Source organism: Lontra canadensis, unplaced genomic scaffold (genome assembly GCF_010015895.1).
Source record: "Lontra canadensis isolate GAN:19392208 unplaced genomic scaffold, GSC_riverotter_1.0 scaffold11, whole genome shotgun sequence".
NCBI classification, from domain to species: domain Eukaryota; kingdom Metazoa; phylum Chordata; class Mammalia; order Carnivora; family Mustelidae; genus Lontra; species Lontra canadensis.
The window spans coordinates 3,528,932-3,556,222 of NW_022631005.1; the positions used below are offsets into that span (position 1 = coordinate 3,528,932).

The window sequence follows — 27,291 nt, forward strand, 5'->3', positions numbered from 1 at the left end:
CGCCCAGGTTCCGTCCCTCTGGTACCCGAGGCTTTGGATCGCTGTCATTAGTCGTTAAGGCAGTACTGAACACTTGCACCGCTTCTTGTTAAATCCGCATATTTTACAGAAGATTTCCTCAGAGTTCGCTGGTAATGATCTCGTTTCCTAAAATGAAACAGGCAAAAGAATTAAACGGCCTGGTAGTGGGATGTTGTAGTCAGAGAATACGGCTGTCATTTCTGGGCGTACAAGGTTTCTCCTCAGACCCACAGGGCACTGGCAGGCATCTGGGGAGGCATTCTGCTTCTGGTATGCCCTTGAAAGCACCTTCACGGGGCGGAGTCACGCCTTAAGGGGTCCCAGCCTAAGCCACACACCATCTGACGGCCACCTGGTCGGGAGTAAACAAAGGTGGTGCTGCTCCTCTACCGTTTAAAGGCGTTTCCCACCAGCCAACTCCGGCGATTTGGGGACCTGCTGCTGGCGGCCTGGGGCTGCCTTCGATTTGAGAGCCCAAGGGAGTTGGGGGAAAACCTGACGGTGTCCCTTCTCTTACCAGCTCCGCGAGGTTGGTAACCATCCACTGTGCATAGATGAGGAAATGAAATTATTTGAGTATTTGGCCTTTTCAGTCTCACAGCTAATGTACAGTAGGGATTTCACCAAGTTTGACACAAAACCAGCCTTTACCCCACCCAACATTTTAGTATGAAAAACTTTCAAACATACAGAAAAACTGAATTTTATTACCCCATTCTTGCGGCCTTCCAGCCACCACTTGGATTCTGTCATTAACTCGTAACTATATTCGACTTTTTTACGCCACCATCTACCCATCTCTGTACCCGTTCACCAATTCACCTGATTTTCAAGTGAAAACCCAAAGACTATTCACCCAAACCAGAAAAGCTTCAGCGCAGGCCTGGATTAGGTTCTGGAAAGAGAGAGTTCGTTCTACCTCGTGTACCTCGGCCCTGCTAAGCGAAACCGCAGCACCGAGCCTGCCTGGCTTAAAGCCTGTAGCATTTCATAAATCTGAATTATTGTCATTATGTAAGATGATCATTTCCAAACAGGATTTCTTAAAATCACAAAAGCTAGGGGAAAGTCTTTATTTCTAGAAAAAAATAAATTCCAATTTTGGTTCCGTGTTTTATATTCTAAATGAAGTCGTGGCTATCTAAGGTTAATTGTCGGCGTGGTGACTGTTCTTGGGGCCCCTCACGGTTCCTTGCCGGAGGGCTCGTAGCGGCACCCCGAAGGATATCTTCCTAGGAGATAATTTCTTGGGCTCTCTGAATTTGGGGAGGGTACGAGGGAAACAGAAATGGGTAGTCTTTCACGTTCTTGAAACAACCACCGGAAGGACCTGAGGCTCGGCGATAGGAAAACCTACCGCGCACCAGGACATGTGCTCGGGCAGTTAGTCGGCGCTACGGGGGGCCAAGAGCGCCGCGGAGTCCGAGTCCGCCGGCCAGGGCTCGGAGGCTTTAGCCCCACGGCGTGGTGGGTCCATGCCTCCCTGGGGCGGGGGGAGAAGTGTGGGGAGTCCCCGGACCGCCGGCCGAGGGCCTGAGGGAGAATGAGGAGGAGTCAGGCGGCCAGACTGGGAGGTTAAGGGTGCGCCGCGGTTGCCAGCCCTCTCCTGCAGCCTCCAGCGCCGCGACCCGGCAGCCAGGCCGCGCCCGCTCCTCCAGCCCCGCCGCCGGGGAGGGGTTTCCCGGGACGAGCCGGCCCCTTTCATCCAGGAAGTGAAAGCGACGTCGGGGTCAATGAAAACAAACGGGGAGCCCGGGGGGGTGGGAAGGAAGGCAGGCGAGGAGGAGGGAACGCCGGGGCGCGGGAGGGAACAGCCGTGTGGTGGAAGCGCGAGCCGAAGGCGGGTTGCGGTCGTGATTTTGTCGCCGCCGCCGCCGAGGCTCGCCCGGGGATGTCTGAGTCCGCGCCTCGCGGCCCCCGAGCTTCACGCGGCAGTCGCCGCCCGGGCCTCTAAGGGCCGCCACGTCCCGGCGGTGCGCGCGCGGGCTCAGGGAGGCTCGGTGCCGGCGGGGTTGCCCGGGGAGTGCCGGGGCGGGCCGGGAGGGGCTGCCCAGGCTCCGCGCCTACCCAGCACCGCGGCCGGCGCCCGGCCAGGAGGATGCGCGGCGCCGGGCTCTGAAGCATGGAGGGGGTTCTGTACAAGTGGACCAACTATCTCACAGGTCAGAGGGCTCGGGTACCCGGCGGGGGCGGGGGGGTATTGGCGGGGAGAGGCGGGGGCCTCCGGCGGGTTTATGTGGGGAGGCTGCGGAAAAAGAGGGTCAGGGGCCTTTCCGTCTGCTTGGCCTGCAGTGACCCTCGCGGAGAATGGGCTCCTTTGGCTTCCCGGGCTTAATCCTTCCCTCCGTCCCTTGTTAGAACTGGCCTCTGCAGGGGACGGTTCGAGACTGCGCACCTTCCTGGCGGTGGGAAGTGTGCCTGACCACTTCTTTCCCCGTGTAATAATGCTTATTTCCTCCCGTGGCTTCGGTAACAATTTCCAGTCACTCTGCATGTGTTGTTGCAATCTCCATCCTTATCCACACTTGATTCTGCATTTTGTTAATAACTGAGTTGTCAGGGTGTAGGACTAGAATGGATCCTGTAAGATCAAGATTTAATTTTAGGGAAACTTTTCTATATATTTTTTTAAATTTGTAGAAAATTTTAGCACGGTTTATTTTAAAAGTTCTCTTGTTAAAGTTGTTAAACTGTTCCCAGATAACATTCTCTTAAGAGTTGGTTGTCCGCGTGCTATCTTTATGTTTTGGAATTAAGGTAAGTGTGAGAAATAGTGGAGGACGGTGCAGTACACAGAAGTGGAACAGTCAGTGTCACCATGAAGCAGGTTGGAAGGAAAAACTCCCAAGAATTTGTGTTTCTGTAGAAATGAGAGACCAGCAGGGAAGGGGCTTTTTCCGTGACACCAAGAGCCTGGCCCATTTAAAGACCCTTAATTCTGGGGGCGCCTGGGTGGCTCAGTGGGTTAAGCCTCTGCCTTCAGCTCAGGTCATGATCCCACAGTCCTGGGATCGAGCCCCGCGTCGAGCCCCGCGTCGAGCCCCGCGTCGAGCCCCGCGTCGAGCCCCGCGTCGAGCCCCGCGTCGAGCCCCGCGTCGAGCCCCCTGCTCCGCAGGGAGCCTGCCTCCACCTCTCTCTCTTTCTGCCTGCCTCTCTGCCTACTTGTAATCTCGGTCTGCCAAATAAATAAATAAATTCTTTAAAAAAAAAAAAAAAGACCCTTAATTCTGAGTTGTAGTCCCATCTCTGCCATCAACCAACAGTAAGGACAAGTCACTTGCCCTCTCAGGATCTCAGTTTGTGAAGTACAGGATGGTCAATTAGTTTATCTTCAAAGGTGCCTTTCAACTCCAGAATTCTATGATCTCAACACATTAGAGGAAAGGAAGTGAATTTAAAGGAAGATTAAGTAGAAAATAGATTTCTTGTTCTAGTGTAATATAGACATCTTGATTCCCTACCCACTTCTATACTCTGCCCAAAGTATTGAAAAGTTACCCAAAGTTAGCCTTGGTAACTGCAGGTACACTCAACTTGTGTCCACCCTTACCATGTGCAAAATCTGCCCATAAACACTTTAGGGCATAAGCATTGAGCTAGGGTTGCTCCCTCCTTCCTTCCTTCCATCCTACCTCCCTACCTTTCTTTTTCTCTTTTTCTTTTCTTTTTTCTCTCTTTCTTTTCTTTTCCTTCTTTCTCTCTCTTCCCTTCTCTGTCTCTTCTTTCTTTCAGATTAACTAGAATGCTAAAGCCTGATTTATAGCAGCAAATGCTTTAACATTTATCATACATGCATGTTTTATTTTGCTCATTTGACATTTGCTCATTAAAATGTCAAACAGTTTGTTTCTATAAATAACATGTTTTAGCAGGAAGCTTTTAAAAACCAAGGTATGTATTTTTTCTTAAGCATTTTTTTGGGGCAATTGTGAGAACAGTTACCCTGTTTACTTGAAATACGGTATTAACTTTAAAGACGGTGGTTTCTATGCTTTGAGATGCAAATGATCATCTCATTGCAAACTTTCATAAACATTGTGTCTACAGTGTCTTGGGAGGAACCACTTAATGCTAGCCTAGAGCAATGGGTGATTACTGACATGAGTCATAATTTATTCCTGGAGCGAAATGTGGTATTGGTGGCCATCTTTCTCATGTAGGGCACTGAGCACCAGCTGGTTGAGCTTTTAACCACATGTGCTTAAGCTTTTAGTCTTTGCAGAGCATTTAAGCTAACTGCTAGTATGCATTGTAGAAGCTTGCTGGAAGGAAATCTTTGTTTGGAAGAATTCCATTTTAAAAATATAAATTTGACTTGGTGGCATGATGATTATTAATTTTAGTTCATCTTAGGTCAGAAGAATGAGCAGCTGTTTGTACTGAATGATCTTGAAGGAACTTTTTAGTTTCATGACAGTGTTCTTTGAGAATGTGTTCTTTGTAGAGTATAAGGATTTCAGTAACATTTGGTAGTTGGAGATAAAATGAAAGTTGTTTTTTTTTCTTTTTTTTAAGAATGCCTCTGAATCTTTTTCAAAGAGATATAGTCTTCTGTTATATAAATGTGTGAATCAATTAGATTGTTTTAATTAAACATTTCTTCAAAAAGGTGTGTAGAGATAACAGTCTCAATTATTTTATTAAGCATGATTAGCTTTCAAGTTGCTACAAATTATAAATGAGTCATTTTACTCATTTGTTTTAAACAGATATTGAATCTCAATAATGGAGGCTTACAAAATCACAGTTTGTCTTATAGGCACCCTGGACATGGGGCGGAGTATACTTTTACCACCCTGCTTATAATTTGTTTGCCACAGTGAATTAGTGTTTGGAAAGATAATGTTTTCACCATTTCTGTACATACTCAATATACAACATATACTCATGCAATATATTGCATATCTTTACTCTCATGGATAACATGTAATATCTCACTTTTCTAGTATTTAATCACAGGTTTAATCATTGATACTTTTTTTTTTTTTTAGCACCTATTATGTGCCAGGCACATTCTAGGTGCTGGGAATGTAATGATAAACAAGATAAAGTTCATGTACCAAAAGACTTTAACGTTTTAATTTGCTAGGCCTTATTAGGAGTTGTAGTGTTTCATAATAAGATTTTTTCTAGTGTTTGAAATGTATTTTAATTATTTTGGATATCCAGCTTTCTGAACTGTATTATGACATTCCCTCTTCTGAAATTTAACCTTTTTATGATGACTCGATGCTGTCATTTCAAAAGTGTTACAGGAAAAGCCATTTGGGGAGATAAGTCCTGCGTTTGTATCGGGGGGTAAGAATGAATCTCCCATCTGCCACTGTCTTGGTACTCTTTGGCCCTGGAAAAACTGAATTGATTAAGCATATAGCAGGCTGTGTCTAATGTGACCAGGCTGAATTGTGATTTAATAGTTACAGAAAGAACAAGGAGAGTCACACTGGCTTCAGTGAGGCACTGTGGTCATGGTCACTCTGTTATTAATCAGTGAACTGTTGTAAATTAGTAGCATGCTTGATAAGATTTTAGGGATCACTGAGTTTGGCTTGTAAGAGTAGCATTTGAACTCTGAGGAAAGCCATCAACCTCATTCTCAGCTTTGCCTTAGAGCCAAGTCTGTGACAGTTGTGTGATCTAGTCATTGAGTAAACACAAATGAAATGAATGATTGCAGTTTCTAGCATTTCTGCCTGAGCTGTGTACAGCAAGGCAAGGAGAGAGGGAATGTGGGAAATCCATGTTATCACCACAGAATATGCAGCTTCTGTGGAAGAGATTAGAATTCATTCAACACTCACTTGTGCAGGAGAGTTTGCTTAGGCTACATGTAGAAGAGGGAAGGTCACATTGCAGAATTGAAAGGCACCTGAGAGGTCATCTTGTTCAATCCCTCATGGAGACTGAGAATTTTTGATATTTACTGAAATGGAAAGATTTTTTTCAGCTTATCTAACTAAAGAGTGAGAATAGAACTGGGGCTAGAATCTGTGTTTCTGTTGCTTTTTTCATTATGTTGAAACCCAACTCTATTCCCTTCAGGAAAAGGGGGAAGTCATGTTTTACCCTGTGTAGGGTTATTATAATATTATTATATTATTATAACATTATTGAAGATGAGTCTCATGGGTTGTTAATAAGAAGGTTGTGAGTCAGAATACAGGTGTTACTCCCTATATTTATGCTGATCAACAGATTTCTGGAGAAGGCTCTCCTAGCAAAGTGGGATTGCGGCAAGAACATTTTGGGTTAAGACTTGGCCATTAAAAATTTCATTGTCAGAATGTTACTTTAGAACCAAGGAAACATGGATGACAAATCTTAGAAATCATATACTTCTATGTGATTAAAGTAATTTCTTATTAATCTTTTGTTATTTATAATCTTTGTAGGTTGGCAGCCTCGTTGGTTTGTTCTAGATAATGGAATCCTGTCCTACTATGATTCACAAGATGATGTTTGCAAAGGGAGCAAAGGAAGTATAAAGATGGCAGTTTGTGAAATTAAAGGTAAGTGAATACATGGAATTAGAGAAACTTGAAGTTAGGTAAGTAAAGCATTCTTCATTGTAATCTAAAAAGAGGAAAAAAAGCATTTCTAGTCCAATAGAGATCTTCTAATATCATCTATTTGCTTAGCAATTAAGAGTGGCACTTTAGCATTATTAAGCACAGTTTTTTGCATTTCTCCTTTTATACATGTACTTTGAATTGAAATTCAAAAATCTCAGTGTTGGTCTTCTAATTTGGACCTGAAAAACAGTCTCTTGGGGATGCTATTTCAATAGCATACGGAGTCCACAAGTGTTTTCTTTCATTCTCATTGTAAAGGTATTGTGAAGATTAGAAGCTGAGCTTTAAAGATGATGAGGCAGGGCGTCTGGCTGGCTCAAGATGGTAGAGGTACAACTCTTGATCTTGGGGACATGAGTTCAAGCCCCACGTTGGGCATAGAGCTTATTTAAAAAAAAAAAAATAAAAGCTGAAGATAATGAGGCAAGCTCTGTATAGTTTTTGATAAAACATGAAGTCAGAGTCATAAATTCTGTTCTTTGCTGAATCAGAGATAAGCTCTTCTGGGGAATAGAGATATTTTCCTTTTCTTCCAAAAGAGAAGAAATAAAGTGATAGGTCATGCTGTAATTTTCATGATGGAAGGTTTCATAGACCGTTGATTCATTTGGACATGTGATTGGGTTATGTGTGGGGGGTTCAGGTAGGTAGGAGAGATCAGACAAAATGATAAAAAGTACTGAATTCTTCAGGGAATTGAAGGAAAAACTAAAACACTAGAGGAGTGAATATCAAACACCTACAGGCCTTTTTCATTTTTACTCTGTAGCTTGGATACTTGTCCTTCCTGAAGAGTACTTCTTTTGACACGGTGAGCTCTTGGTCATAGCTGTCAGACACTTCAGAGTAATCTCACTGCTTTGTGCATTTTCTTATTTAGATTAAACCAAAGCAGCAGCTAATGCATTATGTTACATTTTCCAGGGCTGGACCGCTAAATTTGTGTGGAATCGTGGTAGTTTATTGTATGATTTAGCCATGGAGACAAAATAGAATTTTCACTTGCTACACATCTGGTTCTTCACATTCATTTAAGACTTCCTACCACTGGGACTCTTTCAACAGCAGTGATTCATAACTTGGGGTAGATCAGTGTCATCCAGGGAGCTTCCTCCAAAATGCACATGTCTGCCAAGTGATTGTAACACGCACCCAGTAGTTGAGAATTACTGCTGTTCTAATGGAAATCATGGCTATCTAAGATAGAGAAACACTTCAGCCTAGTTTTTTGTTACTGCATGTTCCCTGAAATATATGTGGTATAATTTTGTTGTTTATTTTTAACAAACATACTGAAATGTATACCAATAAGTGTTAGCTTTCCAGGTACTCACTTTTGATGTACTTATTTTTAACTGCACCATCATCACCTGTAACACTTCAGAACTCCTCTTTTAGAATTACCATATGGGGGCCCCGGGGTGGCTCATTCAGTTAAGTAGTTGCCTTTGGTTCAGGTCATGATCTCAGGGTCCTGGGATCAAGCACCACATCAGGCTTCCTGCTTGGCAGGGAGTCTGGTTCTCCCGTCTGCTGTGCATGCGTGCGCTTTCTCTCTCTCGCATGTAAATAAATAAAATCTTAAAAAAAAACAGAAAGAATTGCCTTATGAACCAATTTATAAATTGCACAAGAAAAGCACAAAGCATAAGGTTTTTTTTTTTTTTTTAAGATGATGGTTTTATCTTATTTTATTCCCCAGATTTGATTCCAAATGATATTTGGTGAGAGTCAGAAATCAAACTACAAAGTTCAAAGATTCTCCACCCTTGGGGATATTTAAAAAACTTAGTAGTAGAATCCCAAGGCAATTCTAAAATGTTTCAAGCTATGGCAGCATTTTTGCTGTTGTTGTTTGTTGGAAGTAATCATTCTATTCAAGAATAACATACAGAAAAGGGAACAGATCTTAAATATTCAGCTCGAAGAATGTTTACAAAGTTCACACACTCGTGTAATCATCAATCAGAATAAGAATTCAAATATTAGGGGCACCTGGGTGGCTCAGTCTTTAAGTGTCTGCCTTCAGCTCAGGTCATGATCCCAGGGTCCTGAGATCAAGCCTCACATCGGGCTCCTTGCTCGGCGGAAAGCCTACTTCTCCCCCTCCCACTCCCCCTGCTTGTGTTCCCTCTCTTGCTGTGTGTGTCTCTGTCAAATAAATAAATAAAATCTAAAAAAAAAAAAAAAAAGAATTCGGATATTATTAGCATTCCAGATGCTGGGATATTATCCTGCCTCCTCAGCCACTAATCCCTCTAAAAAGTAACCATTAATCTTTTATTGTCATAGATAAATATTGCCTACTTTTGAACATTTTATAAATGGAATAAATCAGTATTTATTTATAAATCAGTATTTATTTATTTCTTTATATAAATAAATAAATAAATCAGTATTTATTTATTTCAGTGTGTGTTGGCTTCTTTTACTCAACATTGTGGAATTCATCCTTGTTCTGTGTAATGGTAGTTCAGTCATTCGTATTGATTTGTAGTATTTCTGCTGTATGAATATCCCACAATTTGGCTATCCATTTTAGTATTGATGTGTATATATGTTTTTCCATTTGGGATTATAATGAGTAAAGCTGCCACACAGATTCTTATATATTTCTTTTGTTGAACATATGTATGCATTTCTCTTCAGTATATATCTGGAAGTGGAGTAGAATTGCTGAGGCATTCTGTATTCATACATTTAGCTTTAATAGAATTATAAGGAGAAAATTATTCTTGACACTTGCTAGTAAGGCCGACTTTATTCAGGTCTCTTATGATAGGTATAGGGACTACTGCAATGGGGTTTTGCAGTAGGGGATAGAGATTGGGCTCAACTCTGAATATGATAAGAAAAGTGGAAATTTGTAGCCAAGGAGTGGCGGGGGTGGGGAGATTGGTGGATGGAAAATTACTAAGAGAAGATATCAGGGAATAGGGGCCATTCTGGCTAAACCGATCTTAAGGATTCTTGCTGAAGGCTGGCCGGAGTGATCAGATATTACCTGGAGTATGTTGGGGGTAGAGGAATTTGTTCAGACATTGGGGGTAATCACATATTGATGGTGGAGGATTCTGGCTAAACTGACTTAGCGGAATTCCTGCTAAAATTGGACCCTGTAAGGACAGAGATGGAAGCCCAAGGTCAGGCCTAGTCAAGCAGAGGGAACCTGACTAAAGTTCGATCAAGGAGAGAAACTTTGTCACAGATAATGCCAAGCTATTTACCAAAGTGGTTGTATCAGTTTAATCTTGAACTAGCAGAGCATGAGAGTTCCAGTTGCTTTGCATTCTTTCCAAAACTTGATTATCAGTTTTAAATTTTTTGAATATTTCTAGTGTATATAATGGTATCTCGTGGTGGTTTTAACTTGTATTTCTTCAATAACTGATGATGAGGTGTTTTTTTTTCAGATATTAATTAGCCATTTGAGCATTTTCTTCTTTTGGAGTCCCTTTTCAAGTCGTTAGCCTAATTTCTACATTGGGCTATCTTTCATGTTGATTTGTAGGAATTTTTTATATAGTCCGAACGAGTCTTTGTATTGTGAGGGTCTTCTTCCACTTTGTAGGTTTCATTTTCTTTCTATTAAAGGTATCTTTTGATAAACAGAAATTCTTAATTTCAATAAAGTCCAATTTTTCAGTTTTTAAAATTAGAGCTTTTTATGTCCTGCTGAGGAAATCTTTTTTCTTCTTGAAGGCTTATTGTTTTACCTTGTCTGTATTAGGTCTGTGATTGACTTAAAATTTATTTTTATATATGGTATCAGCAGGGGTTAAGATTCATTTTTTCTTAAAAGGATATTCAACTGACTTAATATCAATTATAGAAAATAGCAGCCTTTCACCTAGTGCACTGTAGGAATGTCTTTGTCACAAGGTGAGTGACCATGTACATTGGGTCTTTTTCTGGACTGTCTTTTGTTCCAAGGACCTGCTTTATATCCTTGTGCCAATATCACACTGTCTTAATTTCTTTAGCTTTATAATTCCTCGCATCTGATCGTCTAAGTCTTCTAACTTTGTTCTTTTTCAGTATTGTCTTGGCTATTATTGGTCCTTTACATTTCCTTAATGCATGTTAGAATCTGCTTGTAAATTTCCACAAATGTCTGCTAGAATTTTGACTGGCATTGTATTAATCTATACATCAATTTGGGAAGAATTGTGTTCTTGACAGTACTGAGTCTTATGATCTATTAACATGGTATATTCCTATATTTAATTAGGTTTTTAATTTCAGTAATGTTTTACATATTGCATATAGAGGTCTTGTCCATTTTATGCTAAAGAATTCGGTGTTTTGGGAGCCTGGTACTTAAGTTTGTTGTCTTCTCAGGTGACTACTTTGGAGGGGATATCCTTGGTTAATACACTAATTTTGGTATGTTTTAAAAGGAATCATCTTTGAGCATCTGGCTGGCTAAGTGGGTGGAGCATGCAACTCTTGATCTCAGGGTTGTGAGTTCAAGTTCCACACTGGGCATGGATCCTACTTAAAAAAAAAGAAAAAAATGGAGTCATCTTATTTTCATTTGTAGCAACAATTATTAGAAATTTGAGGTTGGTTTTCTTTTGAGGTAGCTACTGATACTTTCACTAGTATTAACAAGTAGCCAAAAAAGAGTTACTCTTGGAGCCTGGGGGTTTTATCCTAGTTTGGAAATCTTTTGCACCCATCATTGAATGTTGCATATTTATGTATTTCACTATCTACATCCAAGGATGGTCTTTTTAAGTAGAATAATAAGCTAGCCAAGCTTTTTTGGCACTATTTGCCATAGTACCTCTGATCAGTATTTTCAGTAATTAATCATATAAATTAAGGCTTCTTCCAGACTTTCAGGGTCCCTGAAAATTGGGCTCAACTCAGCTTGTCCATTCATGAATATCATTACCATGTAATACAACACAAGGCTCTATTTAGGCTTGTTTCCTCCCTACATATTGTGTTTATTTCCTCATCTAGGCCTTTTTTATGCAGTTTTTCTCTTAACTAAATCCTACTGTTGTCAGATCCTTCTTCCTGAAGGCTTATTTCCTACCTTTTTTTACTTTTTCTCAGTTCAATTACATATGGTGTCTTCATACCAAAGAGTTTATCATTTGGTTGTTTTGATTATTTTTAGTGTGTCAGTTTGTTTCTCTGGCTAAAGTGTCAGCTCTGTTAGAGCAAAGACTCCTTTCTTTCTCCTCTCCTATTTTCCCCCTCTACCGTCACTCCTCTGAGCTGAGTAAATGCTTGTTGATTAAGGACGATGTAGCACAAATTTAGTCTTACAACAAGGATTGGGGATTGGCTCACTGTGATCCTTGATTAGTTCTCTTTTGTCAGAGTATCAAGGCGGGGGTGGTTTAGGAGAGCAGGGAGGATGGTAGGAAAGAGAAGGTCTCAAATACTCATGATGTGCCCTTAGTTGAGGACTGCTGTGCTAATGGAAGGTGGCCTTAGCTACCATGTATTGGGCTTCTTCTGAATGTCAGGCACTGTCCTAGGTTTGGGGGATAAAACACAGCCTTTGCTTTCAAAGAAATCAGTAAAACCTGTGTGATAAGTGTGACAGTGCCTGTATATCGAAAGTAGTACAGGCACCCCCCAGAGAGGGAGTTTTTTAGTTGTCAGTGCTGTTTTCTCTTTCTCTTGCCAGCACCACTTTGGCGCCCTGCCAGCGTGAATATGTGAGCATGTGGTTTTGAGAGGCCACTAGACAGCCCTTTAGGGAGAGGCAATGCCTGCATCCTGAAGCTCGACTTCTTGTTTTAGGTGTCTGAAACCTCTAACACTGTGTACGAGTGATTGTTTGATTCTTCCCTAATTACTTAAGTTCATGACTGTATTTCCCCCATGTTTATCATCATAGTCCATTCAGCAGACAACACAAGAATGGAATTAATCATTCCAGGCGAGCAGCATTTCTACATGAAGGCGGTGAACGCGGCGGAAAGACAGAGGTGGCTGGTTGCTCTGGGGAGCTCCAAAGCCTGTTTGACTGATACTAGGACAAAAAAAGAAAAAGGTAAACTATATATTTTTCTTTTGTGATGAGAATATTTTCTTAAACATAAATGTATAGTGTCTTGTGCACTTTTAGTCATCTGTCCTAAAGACATAATCAGACATGTAGAAGATGATTTACATGCTTAGATGCTCATTATAGTAAAAAAAAAAAAAAACTTGTGAGCAATGCAACGGTTGAAATTTAGGGGAACAGGTCAATAAAGTATAGGCTGATATAAGCTGATATGTAGCCAGTAGAATGTTTGCAAGGAATTTTAATAATGTGAGAAAATGCCCAACATTAAATGATAATTGGAAAAGAGCAGGATTCAAAATTACATATCCATTCATTGGTCAGTTCAGGAAAGCTATGTAAAATTGGTCAAGTTGTTACCTTTGGAAGGGTAGTTTATAGGAAGGAGGCTTATTTTTCATGCATAGGGCTCCCTGCTCAGCGGGGAGTCTCCTCCTTCTCCCTTTGTCCCTCCTCCTGCTCATGCTCCCTCTCTCAAATATATAAACAAAATCTTTAAAAAACATATTTATATTTTGGGAGTGAGTTTGCAGTTGTTTGATTTTTCTTTTCTATTTTTTTGGATTATATAATACTTTTAATATAATAATTTTAATAATTAAAAAATACTAGGAGTTAGGTTACTGAAAACAAGTAAACTATGGGTATTTAAAAATGAAAGCCTAGAATTGAATTTTAATCATTTAAAAATATATGAAAGAACATCATGGGTAGAGTATGGCTAAGGGTAGGATAAGAAGGAATGGAAATTCACAATAGCCAAAAGGTAGAAATAACCCAAATGTCCATAGACAAAGAAAGAGATAAACAAAATGTAGTATTACACATACAATGGAATAGTATTCAACATTTAAAAGGAAGGATATTCAGACACATGCTACACATGGGTGAATCTTTTAAGGTAAGTGAAATAAGCCAGTCACAACAGGACAAATATTATATGATTGCACTTACTGGGATACCTAGAATAGTAAGATTTATAGAGACACAGAAGGTAGAGTAATGGTTGACCGGGGCTAGGGGGTGGGAGAGATGGGGCTTTATTGTTGAATGGGTGTGAAGTTTCAGTTGGGGAAGTTGAAAAAGTTCTTGAGATGGATGATGGTAATGGTTGTAGGCATTATGAATGTACTTAATGTCGCTGAACTATATACTTAAAAATGGTTAAGACATTACATTTCATTGTACGTATTGTACTGTAGTTGGGGGAAAAAAAAAGGAATGGACTTAAATTTGAGTAGAAACTAATTTAGGTTAGGTCAAATGGGCAGATAGAGCTGGTTTGGTCCACTGTGGCTAGAGTGACTTTGTGGCTAGTATCACAAAGCTGTGCCACTGATTCAGGGAATAAGGGAGAAATGGCAGGATCTACTACATGTATTTTTCCCTGCTTCCTCTGCTATTTACACTGCTAGTTTAGAAGGTATTGGTAAATAATGACTGAGATTATGGCTGGATATTTACTCTTTCTGGACATAGTAAAGAAAAGAAAGTAAGTTCTTAATAAAACCATTCTGAAAACAGTATAATATGAAGACGAAGTTATGGAAGGAACGGAAGAAAATAGATGTTTATATGATAGTTTTAACTACGTAAAAATTAAAAACTTCTCTGTGTTAAAATGCACAATAAAGAAAACTGAAAGACAGCAGATATGGAAAAGGGCATACAGTATATAGGAAGGGAAAAATTGCCATCTTTAATGTGTAAGAACTTTCATAAATTATTAATTTGAATATTAATAAGAGAAAACTGAACATTACAACTGGAAAAATGTGTAAAGGTTAGAAAAGACCATTTACAAAAGAAGAAATATAAGCACTTTTTTAAATGAAAGATGAGTAATGGAATGAGAATATTCTGGATAAAATATCCAATGGTTGGGGCTCTTGGGTAGCTCAGTTGGTTAAGTGACCAACTCTTGATTTGGCTCAGGTCAGGATCTCAAGGTAGTGAGATGGAGCCCTGAGTCCTGTCAGGCACCATGCTCAGTGTGGAGTCTGCTTGAGGTTCTTTCTCTTTCTCTGCCCCTCTGCCACTCAGATGTTCTCTCTCTCTCTCAAAATAAATAGAATCTTTTTAAAAAAAGATTTTCTTTATTTACTTGACACAGAGAAAGAGGGAGAGAGAGAAAGAGAGAGACAGTGAGAGATGGAACACAAGCATGGGTAGTGGGAGAGGGAGAAGGAGTCTTCCCACTGAGCTGGGAGCCTGATGCAGGACTTGATCCCAGGGCCCTGGGGTCATGACCTGAGCTGAAGGCAGACACTTAAAGAGTGAGCCACCCAGGCTCCCTAAAATAAAATAAAATCTTAAAAAAAGATCCAGTGGTCATCACCCTGCCTCTGGAAATTAATCCACCTAAACTTCATGTCAGATTTTTTCCCAGTTGTCTGAAGAAACGGTATTTGTTCAAGACCCTTGTATCCTATTTCCAAGAGCTCCCACCTTATAAGCGATAGGTATTTATATCTATTGCCTTACTTTTTAAATGATTCCATTTGTTTTATTGCTCAAAGGATATGAAAACAAACTAAGTGAATGTTTATATATGTTCCCTTCAGAAATAAGCGAAACCAGTGAATCACTGAAAACCAAAATGTCTGAACTTCGCCTCTACTGTGATCTCCTAATGCAGCAAGTTCATACTATCCAAGAATTTGTTCACCATGATGAGAATCATTCATCTCCCAGCATGGAGGTACACAGAAATGATCCCTTTATGTCTGGTTATGCTTTGTAATACCCTGATGGGTGAGGTTCTTCCCAAGGGATGACAGAGAAGCATTTTCTAAATGAGCTGTTTTTAGCTACTCTGAGCTGTCCCTACTACAGACTCTGGATATCTGTAGGATCTTCTAGATTATATCTGTGCAACCAGAGGAAAGCAGGAAGCAGCACATTTCTCTGGGAAATCAAGGCATATTTTTGCAGCCAATCTGATGATTTGGAGGTTGGGGTGGGGAAGAAGCATTCCAGACTTTGTTTTCTGGACTGGAATCATTAGGCAACCGCTGTTCTCTTTCTTTTGGTATATAAGGCCCCAGTTTCAGTGACTGAGAGGTGATAATTTAGCTATTATCAAAGAACTTTTAAAAAGTGTCCTCAGAAGAATAACACAGGAATCAAATTTCAGATTTGTGGGGCCCAGCTCTGAAATAGGTTCACACTTTCTGATAAAAGAGCGTCAGTGGGCCCTCCTTTTCTCTGGGTGGGAGGCCGGCATGGTTCCCAGTCTCCTACCTGACTTGGGAGAAATGGGACAAGAAATCTTCCTGTCCCTCCCGTGGCCTTCTCCTGGTGGGAAGTAATCTTCCGTGAGGTCACCTCTGGTTGCAGGCACGTGAAACCAGAAGGGCATTTACTGTTTCACCATAAGCTCTCTGGAGGTAGGTGCCCTCACATTTGCTCCGGCAGCTCTGTGGTGGTTTTGAACACTTGGGCTTGTTCTGTCCTTCCACTCTGCCGTTCTTGGTGTATTCAATTTTCCCCTCTGCCCAAGGCTTCAGGGTGACTTCTAACGTCACACAGGTGCAGGAGGCAGTTGGGATAACCAGAGTGGAAAAAGACCTTCTCAATTTGCTGTCCTTGGCTTTTATCCAGGAACAAAAGTCTCAGCAACTCCTCAGTGGACTTCTTATTTTTTTATTTTTATTTTTATTTTTTTTGGTCTGGGTCAAAGGAAACTGAAGAAATACCAATATTTGACAAAGGTCATGGACTAACCATGACTGGCTCAGACCAGTCTGTATTCACCCACCAGGGTCAGGACACATTGCTGTCCCAAAAAAAAAAAAAAAAAAAAAAAAAAGATTGGGGTTTGTATTCTACCAAGGAAGAAGTAAGAGAAGGGGTTGGAGGTAGATATGAATTGTGCCTGCCACTAAGTAACTAAGTAACTCTCAGGGTGTTCTACTGCTGTCACCTCCTTCAGAATTTGGATGCTTAGAAAATTACTGTTTAGTTAGGTTTATCTAAGATACATTTTTGTACATAGTTTTTAATAGGATTGGTATTTGGTTTAAATGCAAAACTGATTTTTTCTTAGACTCTAATTCATGCATTGTTTGCTTGATAGGCATTTCTTATTCCTGTATTGCTTTAATTTTCTAAGGTAGTATATTTTGAGTAGATTTGCCCAAGCTAGTAAGGTGTCTGTTGGAGGTAATGTTTAGTCACTTGGTTAGAACATAGTGCATGAGTCCATGTAGTCATGTGTGAGTCTGTTCAACTCTGCGTAATTTTTCAGAACATGAATGAAGCCTCTTCTCTGCTTAGTGCCACGTGTAATACATTCATCACAACACTTGAGGAATGTGTGAAGATAGCGAATGCCAAGTTTAAACCTGAGATGTTTCAGCTGTCCCATCCGGATCCCTTGGTTTCTCCTGTGTCACCTTCTCCTGTTCAGATGGTTAGGAATTGTTTTTGTTTGTTTGTTTGTTTGTTTGTTTTTTCCCAGTGATGTTGCATGTTTGTTTCTGTTTTTATTTTTAAGGGAGGAAACTGGCAGTGGGAGGGAAATAGTCAACAAATCGAATCAACAGATCTAACATCTTCAGTGTTGGAGCCTCTCAGGTCTTTGGGGTTAGAATGTGCCAAGGTCCTGATTGCCTCCCCTTGGAGGACCGTGCCATTTATCCCAGCATGCTGGGGAAATATTAAAATGCTCTGTGGGTGTTGGGACACAGAAGAGGTTGGGGGCACTGCTCTCCTTGGGACAAAATGAGGGATAAAATTAAGCAAAGGGATAAAATCAAATCTTAAAGGAGTTGTAAAGAGTTTGAAGCAACATGATATAGGGAAAACAGTATTTTGTAGTCAGTATTTGGATTTGAGCCCTCTGAGTAGGCAAGTTCCTTAATCTCTCTGGACCTCATTTTCTTCATCTCTAAAATAAAGGGCCTCCTCCATCAGCAGGTCATTGCAAAGGGGCTGACCTGTTTAACACAGGTGATTTTTTTAGTTTCTTTCTTTCTGATTGCCCTGAACAACCAGTACTCTTTGCTGGGGGCAGTGGACTTGTTGTCCTTCCCAAGCTAATAAACTCGCTCAGGTAAGCTATACAGAACTCACAGGTGAGACAAGAGTTTGATGAAACTTTTACATTTCTTTCATCCAGGTGTTTTCAGGAATATATATTTGTATGTATGTGTGTGTGTATAGATATACACACACACACACACACACACACATATATGCGTATGTATGTATACATGTGTGTATATATATATGTATATATACATATATATGTATACTTTTTTTAAAAAGATTTTATTTATTTGTCAGAGAGAGGCAGAGAGAGAAACAAGCGGGGGCAGTGGCAGGCAGAGGGAGAAGTAGGCTCCCTACTGAGCAAGGAGCCCAACGTGGGACTTGATCCCAGGACCTGGGATCATGACCTGAGCCAAAGACAGACGCTTAACCAACTGAATCATGCAGGCATCCCAGGAGCCCTTTTATAGAAGGAAGAATGTCACCTGGTACTATTTTAGCAATTTCTTGAAGGCTTATTTGTTAGAAGAAGGAATAGGATAGAACTTACTTATTTCTAGGTTCTTTTATCCACCCCGGCCAATTTAGCAATATGAGATTAAGTAAAGATTATTACCTGAATTTATTTAGATCATTGTTTTCTAATCAATGTGTGATGCACTAATAACGTCCCCTGGGACAGGCATACTATGAAAATGGGTTTTATGGGAAAATTAAATTGGCAAATGCTAGATTAACTTGAATGAATTGGGTTTCTCTGTCATAGGACTTCTTAGAACTTCTTTTATGCTAACATGTATTATGAATCTCTGAGGAGTGGTGGTATGTCTTGTTTCTGAAATTTATTTGACCCTTTTTGTGTATTTTTGAATAACATCTCATAGGACAGTAGCATTCAGTAGAACAGTTTGACAGTACTGCTTTATAAAACAGTTATGAAACAATTATGAAATAACCTCTATGGTTGAACAAGAAAAGATATTTTGAGATGGGTGTATATATATTATAGTGTTATATTCCTAGATTGGGCGCGTTCAGGATGGTATGGTGGTAGATGTCTGTTTTAGGGCTGTGTTCCTGAGGTTGATACATAAGGGCTACACTGTTTTTTAAGGTGTTAAGTACAGACTTTACTACAAATTCTACTGTATTTGACTTCATAAAATCAAATGCAATAAAACTGCCTCAAAACTGCCTTTTTTTTGGTATTAGATTTCTGAGGAAAATGCCTTCTGTTACAAATGCTCTGTAGTTGAGAGAGGTCATATGTATATTTTATGTCTAAGAAACTATAATAACTTTCCGTTTTAAACCAAAACCTTTTATCAGTAGCAGCAGTACAGGAAAGTCCAATAAGCTAATCTAAAAAATACTGGCTAGGGACTATTTATTTTTACTTGCTTTGCCATTTTATTTCATACATCAAGCAAAAATTATGGCATATGATAATTAGTTCTGGAGGCATAGCATGGAAAAAAGTTCAGACAGTCTTTTTGGGAAAATCTTTTTTTTTTTTCTTTTTAATAATATGAGTAAATAGAAAATAAAGCTATGAAAGATTTGAGAATTCTAAAACTATTTCAACTGATTTTTTAAAAATTTATTTATTTATTTGACAGAGAGATCACAAGTAGGCAGAGAGGCAAGCAGAGACAGAGGAGGAAGCAGGCTCCCCACTGAGCAGAGAGCCCAATGTGGGGCTCGATCCCAGACCCTGGGATCATGACCTGAGCCGAAGGCAGAGGCTTTAACCCACTGAGCCACCCAGGTGCCCCTAAACTGATTTTTAAACTACTTTATGTAGTTAATCTTACTGTGTCCCTTCCTAGAATAAATGTGCATTCGGTTTTATTTCAAATCATAATCAGAAGTTCAAACAATCGTCATTTCACCCACAGATTGAATAATTGTAGTTGGGATGTCCTTAGGTGAGTAATCCCAAAGGACTTGACTTCTGTTAAAGGAGATGTTAATGTCCATCTGCAGCTTAATGTCAATCATATTAGTGTTCTTGGACTATAAATTGGGTTGGTCATATCTGTTATCATTTCAACTGGGACTTCTTTGAGCACCTGGTGGCTCCTGTTACAAATACAGCAGGCATTTACATAACTCAGATGTTAGACTTGGACTTGTAAGACCCTTGAGCCCCTGCATGTAAAAGCAAATGACCTTATCCTGTAGTATAAACTTTGCTTTTCAGCTGCCTTGCTAAACATTGAAATAATCTATTTTAATTGGGGATCTCCTTCAATTTTTTTGGTGGAGTAGTTGGATCTTTTAAATTAAATTTGGTATTTGTCATATTTGTTAGTGCTCTTAATTATGTTTTTTAAAATTATTTTAAAATACATGTTTTAGAGACCTATTTGAGACTTAGGATTCTTCTTCTGAGTTCTTTAAAGACTTGAATTACTAATGCCATCTTCCATGAAAACCATACTTTAGAACATCTGTGTAACAGCTACCTGAATAATGAATTATAAAGAGAAGATTTGCTACCAGATTCTTTTCCTGGCCTTTAAGAAAAAGAGAGGGAGTGATATTAGATTATTTTGTGGCTTGCTATATATTCCTTTAAATAGTATGGTTTTTTGGGTTGGTTATATACATTTTTTATATTTTTATATATAAGCACACACTCAGACATATAGGATACATATAAAATTTGATTTCTATTACTGAGGAAAGAATCTAGCTTGTTTTTGATATGTGTTGAGAAAGATTCCAATTAATGGTTATTAGGGACAGAGCTTGACATTGTGCTGATAGTGTTGCTTGAGTTTATAAAAGATAAATTTCTTGGCCAGTCATCTTTTCCTCTGAGCAGATTTGTGTTAATTATAATAATGATAATAAATCAGAACTGTATTATTCTACTTGGTGTATGGATTATGCTCATTATCCTTTTCTGTTTCTAGATGAAGCGTTCTGTCAGCCATCCTGGTTCTTGCAGTTCAGAGAGGTAAAATAAACTTTTCTTCTAGTCAAGTTCTCTCAAAATTATACCTACTCAGAGAAGTTTTTTGGGCCTTTAACATGAAGTAGTGTGGGTTGGCAACTTTTTGAGCAGAGCCTGGTTCTGATTTGCTTAGCATTGTATCTAAGTAGAGGGCCTAGCCCCTGTAGGTAGTCAGTGAAGATAAAAATGAGTGAATAAATTCACCAGCAAGGTAAACACCTTGTCAGCTCTTGTACCTTTTTTAAATGTTTGAAATTATATTAAGTGATGGTTATAGAAATCCATTTTGAGGTACTGGGGGGTCCAAAGCTTAGGCTTACTTTATGACAGCTTTCTATAGTCTTACATTCATTCTGATCTGTTGTTTTGTTAAGAGTTGAAGATCTTATTGAAAAAAGAGAAAAACCAATTGATACTTTAAAGTATATATTCATAGCAACACATTTAAGACATTTATCTTCTAGATAGATCTTGCTAATATCCCAGGCTACTAAAGTGTTCTTTATCTTGGTAGGTCTTTTAAGTTGCTCTGATTGGTTCTTTGGAAAACAATGAAATTGTAGTGGCATTAGCTTTTATTTCTCTACATTAAGAAAAAGTGCTAACTGAGCCCTTAGTATTGTCACTCCCTCCAACCCCCCACCATGAGTATGTAACCTCTGAACTATCTTGTGCTCAGAGGAGCCCTGCGATGTATACATACCTGATCTTGTCAGGGAGTGAAAGAGTTTCACCAGTTAAGTAAAAGCTTGATCCCTTTTACAAACTTATTTTTGTGATAGATATTTTTCTGAACTGTATTTTATCCTTTCTACCTTATTAGATAAAATATAACTAGAATTTAAAAAAAAAATGGGCTGGATATCACAACCTGAGATCAGGACCCTGAAGTCAGAACCTGAGCCAAAACCAAGAGTCAGACGCTTAGCCAACTGTGCCACGTGGGTGCCCCATGTAGGTGCCCCAAATATAATTAGAATTTTAAAATTATATTTTCTTGATAAATCAGGATAGTCATTATGAACAGTAATGTTGGGCTTTCCATACAGTGGTAGCTGAAGTGCTGTTGAGTGGTGCCGATTTGCTTCTGTGCTGGATATTTTAGATTGATTTTTCTAGTGTTCCAAGCTATTTTTTATTTATTTGTTTTTTTTGTTAATTTATTTGAGAGAGCACACGTGAGAGGTGGGGGAAGGAGCAGAGGGAGAGGGACAAGCAGACTTCAGCATTAAGTGGGAAGCCAGACACCAGGGCTCAGTCTTACCACACTGAGATCATGGCCTGCCTGAGCTGAAATCGACAGTCTTTGCTTACCTGACTGAGTCACCCAGTCGCCCCACAGACTGCTTTTTTAAAAATAGTTTTTGTAGCTTCTATTTGCCAGGGCTATTTGTTTTTCCTGCTGTCAGGGAGCTGACCTCTAGCATGTTCTTGCCTGCTTGCCTATCCCCTTCACACTGCTATTTTTGATCAGATATGGATTGACACTAGATACATGTACTTGTGAAGTCATAACTTTTGGTTTTTGAAATTTGTTAACCATCTGATATGTCTACGGTCTCACTGGACCCTTCTCTGTAAAAGAAGTTGCTTTCTTTTACCCCCTTTCCATTTAGTTTGGCTCAGAGGTCTTATTCTTCAGGTTACCAGCTGGATTCTAAATGATTTGACTTGCCTGTGGCCTGACCTCTGAAGGAATCAAAAGTTGCTAAAATAAAAATTTGGAAATAAAAATAGTTCCACTTTCATTTAAAGAAGTCATTTAAAACTCCAGTTAAGGGGTGCCTGGGTGGTTCAGTCCATTAAGTGTCTGACTCGATTTCGGCTCAAGTCATACATTCAGGGTCATGAGACCAAGGCCCATGTCTGGTTCGTGCTGAGTCTAGAGCTTGCCCCAGATTCTCCCTCTCCCTCTGACCCTCCTGCCCTACCCGCATCCTCCACTGACGTGTGGGCTCACTCTCTCTAAAAACAAACAAAAAAAACCCCCACTCCAGTTAAGGGTATTATCATTTGTTTAAGGCCATACAATGTAATGCATTTTATTTACTTTGTAGGAGTAGCCACTCTGTAAGAGAACCAGTATCTACACATCACCGACTCGCCCAGCGCCGCCGAAGAACCTACTCAGATACAGACTCTTGTAATGACATTTCTCTTGAAGACCCAGATAGTGAGTTAAATGGGGCTCTGTCTCTTTTTTTGGCTTATTCTCCAGAATTATTGTGGTGCCCTCTAAGCAGGATACTGAGAGTCAACACCGTACTTTGCCCTTGGATTCATTCCTTAATTCAGAGCTAGGCAAACAGCACACAATCCACAGAAGCTCATATTTCCTCTTACAGACACCTTTGTTATTAACTAAGAAGTGCTGAATACATCTGTGTAAGTGCCATATCTTTGATTTATAGATATAACATCAAAAGTTTTCTTCCCACTACATTTTAGTAATCTCTTAGTAATGTTCTACTCCCACTGTATTTACATTTCAAAAACATTTTAGAAGAAAGCGTGAATTGTGGGTAGGATTCTAGGGGAAAATAAAGGCAAGGTCTAAGTTCAGAGAAAAAAAATCAGCATTGTTACTTAAATAATTTGAAAGGGCTAAATTTTTCAGGTGGTGGTGGTGAATTATAGTAGCATTTATTTTTGTACCTTTTTCCTCCCTTTTTCTTTAAAGAGGCAACATACTGTGATTGAATACTTTAGGAAAGGTTTTGTGATTTATGTTCAAATTTAGTTATTTTCTCTTCAGAGAGAAAGCTTTGAAACTATGTCAGAATATCTAGTTAGACAGTAGTGACCGTGATTTCTAGTGAACACAAATAAGGTCTTACTATTATGACTCCATTAGTAGACTTTTGCTTTTCGGAGTCTTTACTCTTGACCATGAAACATGTGTGATGGAAATTACATATAGTTCCTACTTAGGGGATAGGTTGTGTTCCAAGAATTTGTAAGTCTGTTGTTTGGAACACAGATTTTATTTCTCTTGTGGAAATGACATCATAAACCGTGTTTCAATTTCTTTAGGTTGCCTGGAAGAGCCCAGCTAATTCACTTTGATTAACATTTGTTTTACTGAACCAGAAAGTTAAACGGGTTTAATGAGAGGGGAAGATAGAGTTTGTGAAGATGGTGGAGATTAGAGAGGGACTGCTGGTCATTTTCAGATTTTTAGAAGATGGTGACATTTTTTTTTGTCCATTTTTCTTACAGAACACTGTAAGAGCACTACTTATTGCCATTTTTGAATTTAAGTTGGGACAGTGGGTAAAAGAAGGAAGGAAAAAGGGTGAGGGTGGGAAGGGGGAAGGAGAAAGAAACTTTTCCAGGCTGATTTAGTACAACTTGGAGGAGATAAGAGGAAGAGGGTTAGAGGTTAGGTGTGGAAAGAAAAGTTACCAGAGGCAAGTAGCGTAGATTCTGATTTACTTTGTTCTTTCTGCCTGGTTTACGTGACTCTTTGAGTCTAGAGCCCATGAAAGGGTTCTATATGCTGCCTTGTACTTTTCTGTAGATGCTCTCCTTTTTACTCTAAGGGGATCATTTTCATTTGTGATGGTAAAAGTAATTTTTTAAAAAATCCAGCCATTTTTCTTAGCTCTCTTTTAAGCACTCTGGTTTTGATTTTTGAAAACAATTTCCATAAGCTCTCAGTGCACATGCCCGAGTCCATTTGGCATTCCCATAGCTAGCTGTTAAGGAGTGTAACAGAACCAGTCACACATACTGCACACACATGTACACACACACATGAAATCCCTGTTTATATACATACATGTATCTCAGGTCTCTAGGTCAGAAGTTTTATCCTTAGATTTCCTTCTGTTTATCCTAAAGTTTAGTGTCTCAGTTAGTTGATAAAGCGGAGACTGCATTTTAGTGCTCTTCTTTAGAAAGTACGTGTTTTGCAATTGGGCAGTCTTAATGGCGGCCCCACTAAGAATGTTTATCCCCAAATATTCTTTTCCTTGAGAGAGAAAATGCCTTCTATTTTTTATTAACTAGATTTAAGAAAATTATAAAAGTAGTAATTGTTCATGGTAAAATCAAATACCATGTACATATAAAAGCGCAGTTGTTTTGAGGTGGGGCCATGCCAGGGCTCTCAGCCCGCAGCTGCAGCAACAGGTTCTGTGAGTTGTATTCCACGTGGAAATATAGGGACTCCTGGTGACAGGTACCTTGTCAGTTTTGCTCAGGAAGTTGTTCTATTACCAGTTGTGTGATCTTGGGTTAGGCATATAACCTTTTTCAAGTCTTATTTTTTTGTTTTTTGTTTTTCCCTAGAAAACAAGGGGGATACTAACAGCATTACCACAGTCAGGCTGAAGAAGCCATAGTTAACCAAGACCACATTCACTTCAGCACATATTTCTGACTGCCCATTATGTGCCAACTGTGCTTCTAGCAGTGAACAAAACAAATGTCTCTACTTCTGGTAGCCTCATAATTTATTTCCTTAACTATGAAGTTTCTCCTTATGATTGCCAATAGCAGGAAAGTGAGATTTTTCTCTCCTAGGCAAACAGTCAAAACATTAATAGGAAGCTGAAGGAATTTCATGTCCCTAACTAGGAAATTTAAGTTGTTGTTTTTTTTTTTCCACAGAGAACTGGAGTTCGTATCGATAGGGTGTTTAACCGTTTAATTAATTTCTTCATAGGACCTGTTCACTGTTCAAGAAATACACTCAATGGAGATTTGACATCAGCAACAATTCCTGAAGAAAGCAGACTTATGGCCAAAAAAAAATCTGAATCGGAAGATCCTCTTCCATCCTTCTCTTCCTGAGGAAACGGAAGTGTCCAACTTCCTCTAAGTATTGCTATGCAAAAGCTGCTGTAATTAAACTATGTTATAGGGAGTAGTTTTTCCCTTAGGATTTCTCTGCACTTTATAGAATACTGTAAAACAAACAACAACAAAAAAACAACCCACATACCTTTGAAGTGTATTTTATCTTTATATAGTTTATTTGCAAGAGTATTTTCCTAATAACTTCACAGTATGAATGTGCATCTTTTTTTTTTTTTTTTTAAACAAATGATGGTGTAACATTTTGACCTCCATAAGGACAAATGTAGATATTTTTCTAAAAAACTGTGAGGGACTGACAGATGAGTCAGTGTGTATTGTAGCTTATAAACATGAAATCTTAGAAACATAAGGTTTCTGTTTGACAGAAGTGTGATATATGTAACTTGTGCCATGGACCAGACGGTCACTTTACCCCAGCTAAAAATGAGTTATGATAGCAGCTTGATGGAGATTCTATTGTATTCCTTTAAGCAAAAGGAAACATTTAATATTCTAAATATTTTTAGCCCGAATACCGTGACATATTGAGGATTTTTTAAAAACCAGACTGTGCTGTCCTTCACATGTGAAGTTGACACTACTGATTTGTCAATACCAAATGTTGGGTTAAAGTATTTAACTTTTATTTATTTATTTTTCTGTTGCATCAAAAAAATGATTGCATCCTAACTTTTATGACCTACCAAATTTAAGATGTGTATACATTGTTATTTACATTGTTCTAGAAAAGAGGTTAATTTGTAGTGACCTTGCTCACTTATACCAGAGAAATAAATGCCTTTCAATGGAAGAGGATTTTAGTGCTTTTTTTTCCTAAAATAGACATTAAGCTGCTGTTGTAAGGTATTAATGTTTGCAGCTGTAGACTATCTAGGGACATTTTTTAATTTATGACTATTTATACAAAAAAGGAATTCTGTCAAGGTGACTGCTCTACATCACTTGAGAATGGCATTATTTAATTAAAGAACGAATAGCATTTTTTCTATGCCTGTCCATACCTATTGTCAGTGTTTGCCTTGTAAACTGTTTTTTTTTTTTTAATTCATTTTGGAGGGATGGTTTTGTCCAAGGTCTTGGATGAGGAGCACTTTAAAACAAACTGGTTTGGTGTTTTTAAGTTAATCACATGTTTAATAAATATATGGTTTTTGCATTCAAACTCCTCATATAATACATTGTATTTTTTATATTATTGATACTCTGTCTAATCTTTATCAAGTGCTGTTAGTGTTCTTTATTGCTTTGGTTTTGTTTGTATATTTTTTTGGTTTGTTGCATATTTTTTGAGGCATATTTTTTGGTTTGTTGCCTATGAGCTTAGACTAGTGTGGCCTATTTCACTTTAAATTTTTCTCGTAGGTTTATGTAGGACTTTTTTAAAAGAGTTAATATTTGCTATTTACTTCACTAAAAATAAATCTGTAATTATAAGTTTAAAATGGACATAAACAATCTAAATACATTAATATTCATTTAGATAAACTGTATGCTACTTTAAAGTATTTGTGATTTTAAATAGCACACAGATCATTAGACTTAAGTGGAATTTTTTTCTGCTCATATGTTGTATTTCATATGTTTGATTTGAGAAAATTTTAATGATGTAAGTTTCATGTTGAGTGAGTAATCAGAATTTTTGCTTTTTTTTTGTGGTAGTAAGAATTTGCATAGTGATTAGATCATGAAAGTCAAGGTGCTACTGATAGGGCGTTTTCAGTTTGGTATTTTTTTTGTTTTGAACCAGTAGGTTTATAATGAAAACACTATACCAGGCTTTTGAACTCATAGGAAATAAATCCATTTTTTATTGCTTTATCCAAAAAGATGAGTTCTTGAATAGTTTTCTGTAAATATTTTTTAAAATAAAATACTATCATTTC

General features: G+C 38.9%; 1 protein-coding gene across 5 annotated transcripts; it reads left to right on the forward strand.

Annotated features, from left to right (window-relative positions):
* The first annotated feature begins 13 nt into the window (after positions 1-13).
* Positions 14-27,291, forward strand: PLEKHA3 (pleckstrin homology domain containing A3). Of its 5 annotated transcripts, none has more exons than XM_032856008.1 (9): positions 1,789-2,183; positions 6,217-6,269; positions 6,414-6,530; positions 12,457-12,612; positions 15,192-15,328; positions 16,877-17,041; positions 20,544-20,587; positions 22,642-22,757; positions 25,254-27,291. In XM_032856008.1, exons 3-9 carry the CDS (start codon positions 6,509-6,511, stop codon positions 25,379-25,381), a joined length of 768 nt encoding a protein of 255 aa, XP_032711899.1. In that variant the 5' UTR covers positions 1,789-2,183; positions 6,217-6,269; positions 6,414-6,508; the 3' UTR covers positions 25,382-27,291. The 5 variants fall into 5 exon arrangements, with proteins under 5 accessions (XP_032711900.1, XP_032711898.1, XP_032711897.1 ...); XM_032856010.1 differs by lacking the exon at positions 1,789-2,183 and adding an exon at positions 7,363-7,404; XM_032856009.1 differs by lacking the exons at positions 1,789-2,183; positions 6,217-6,269 and adding an exon at positions 14-131.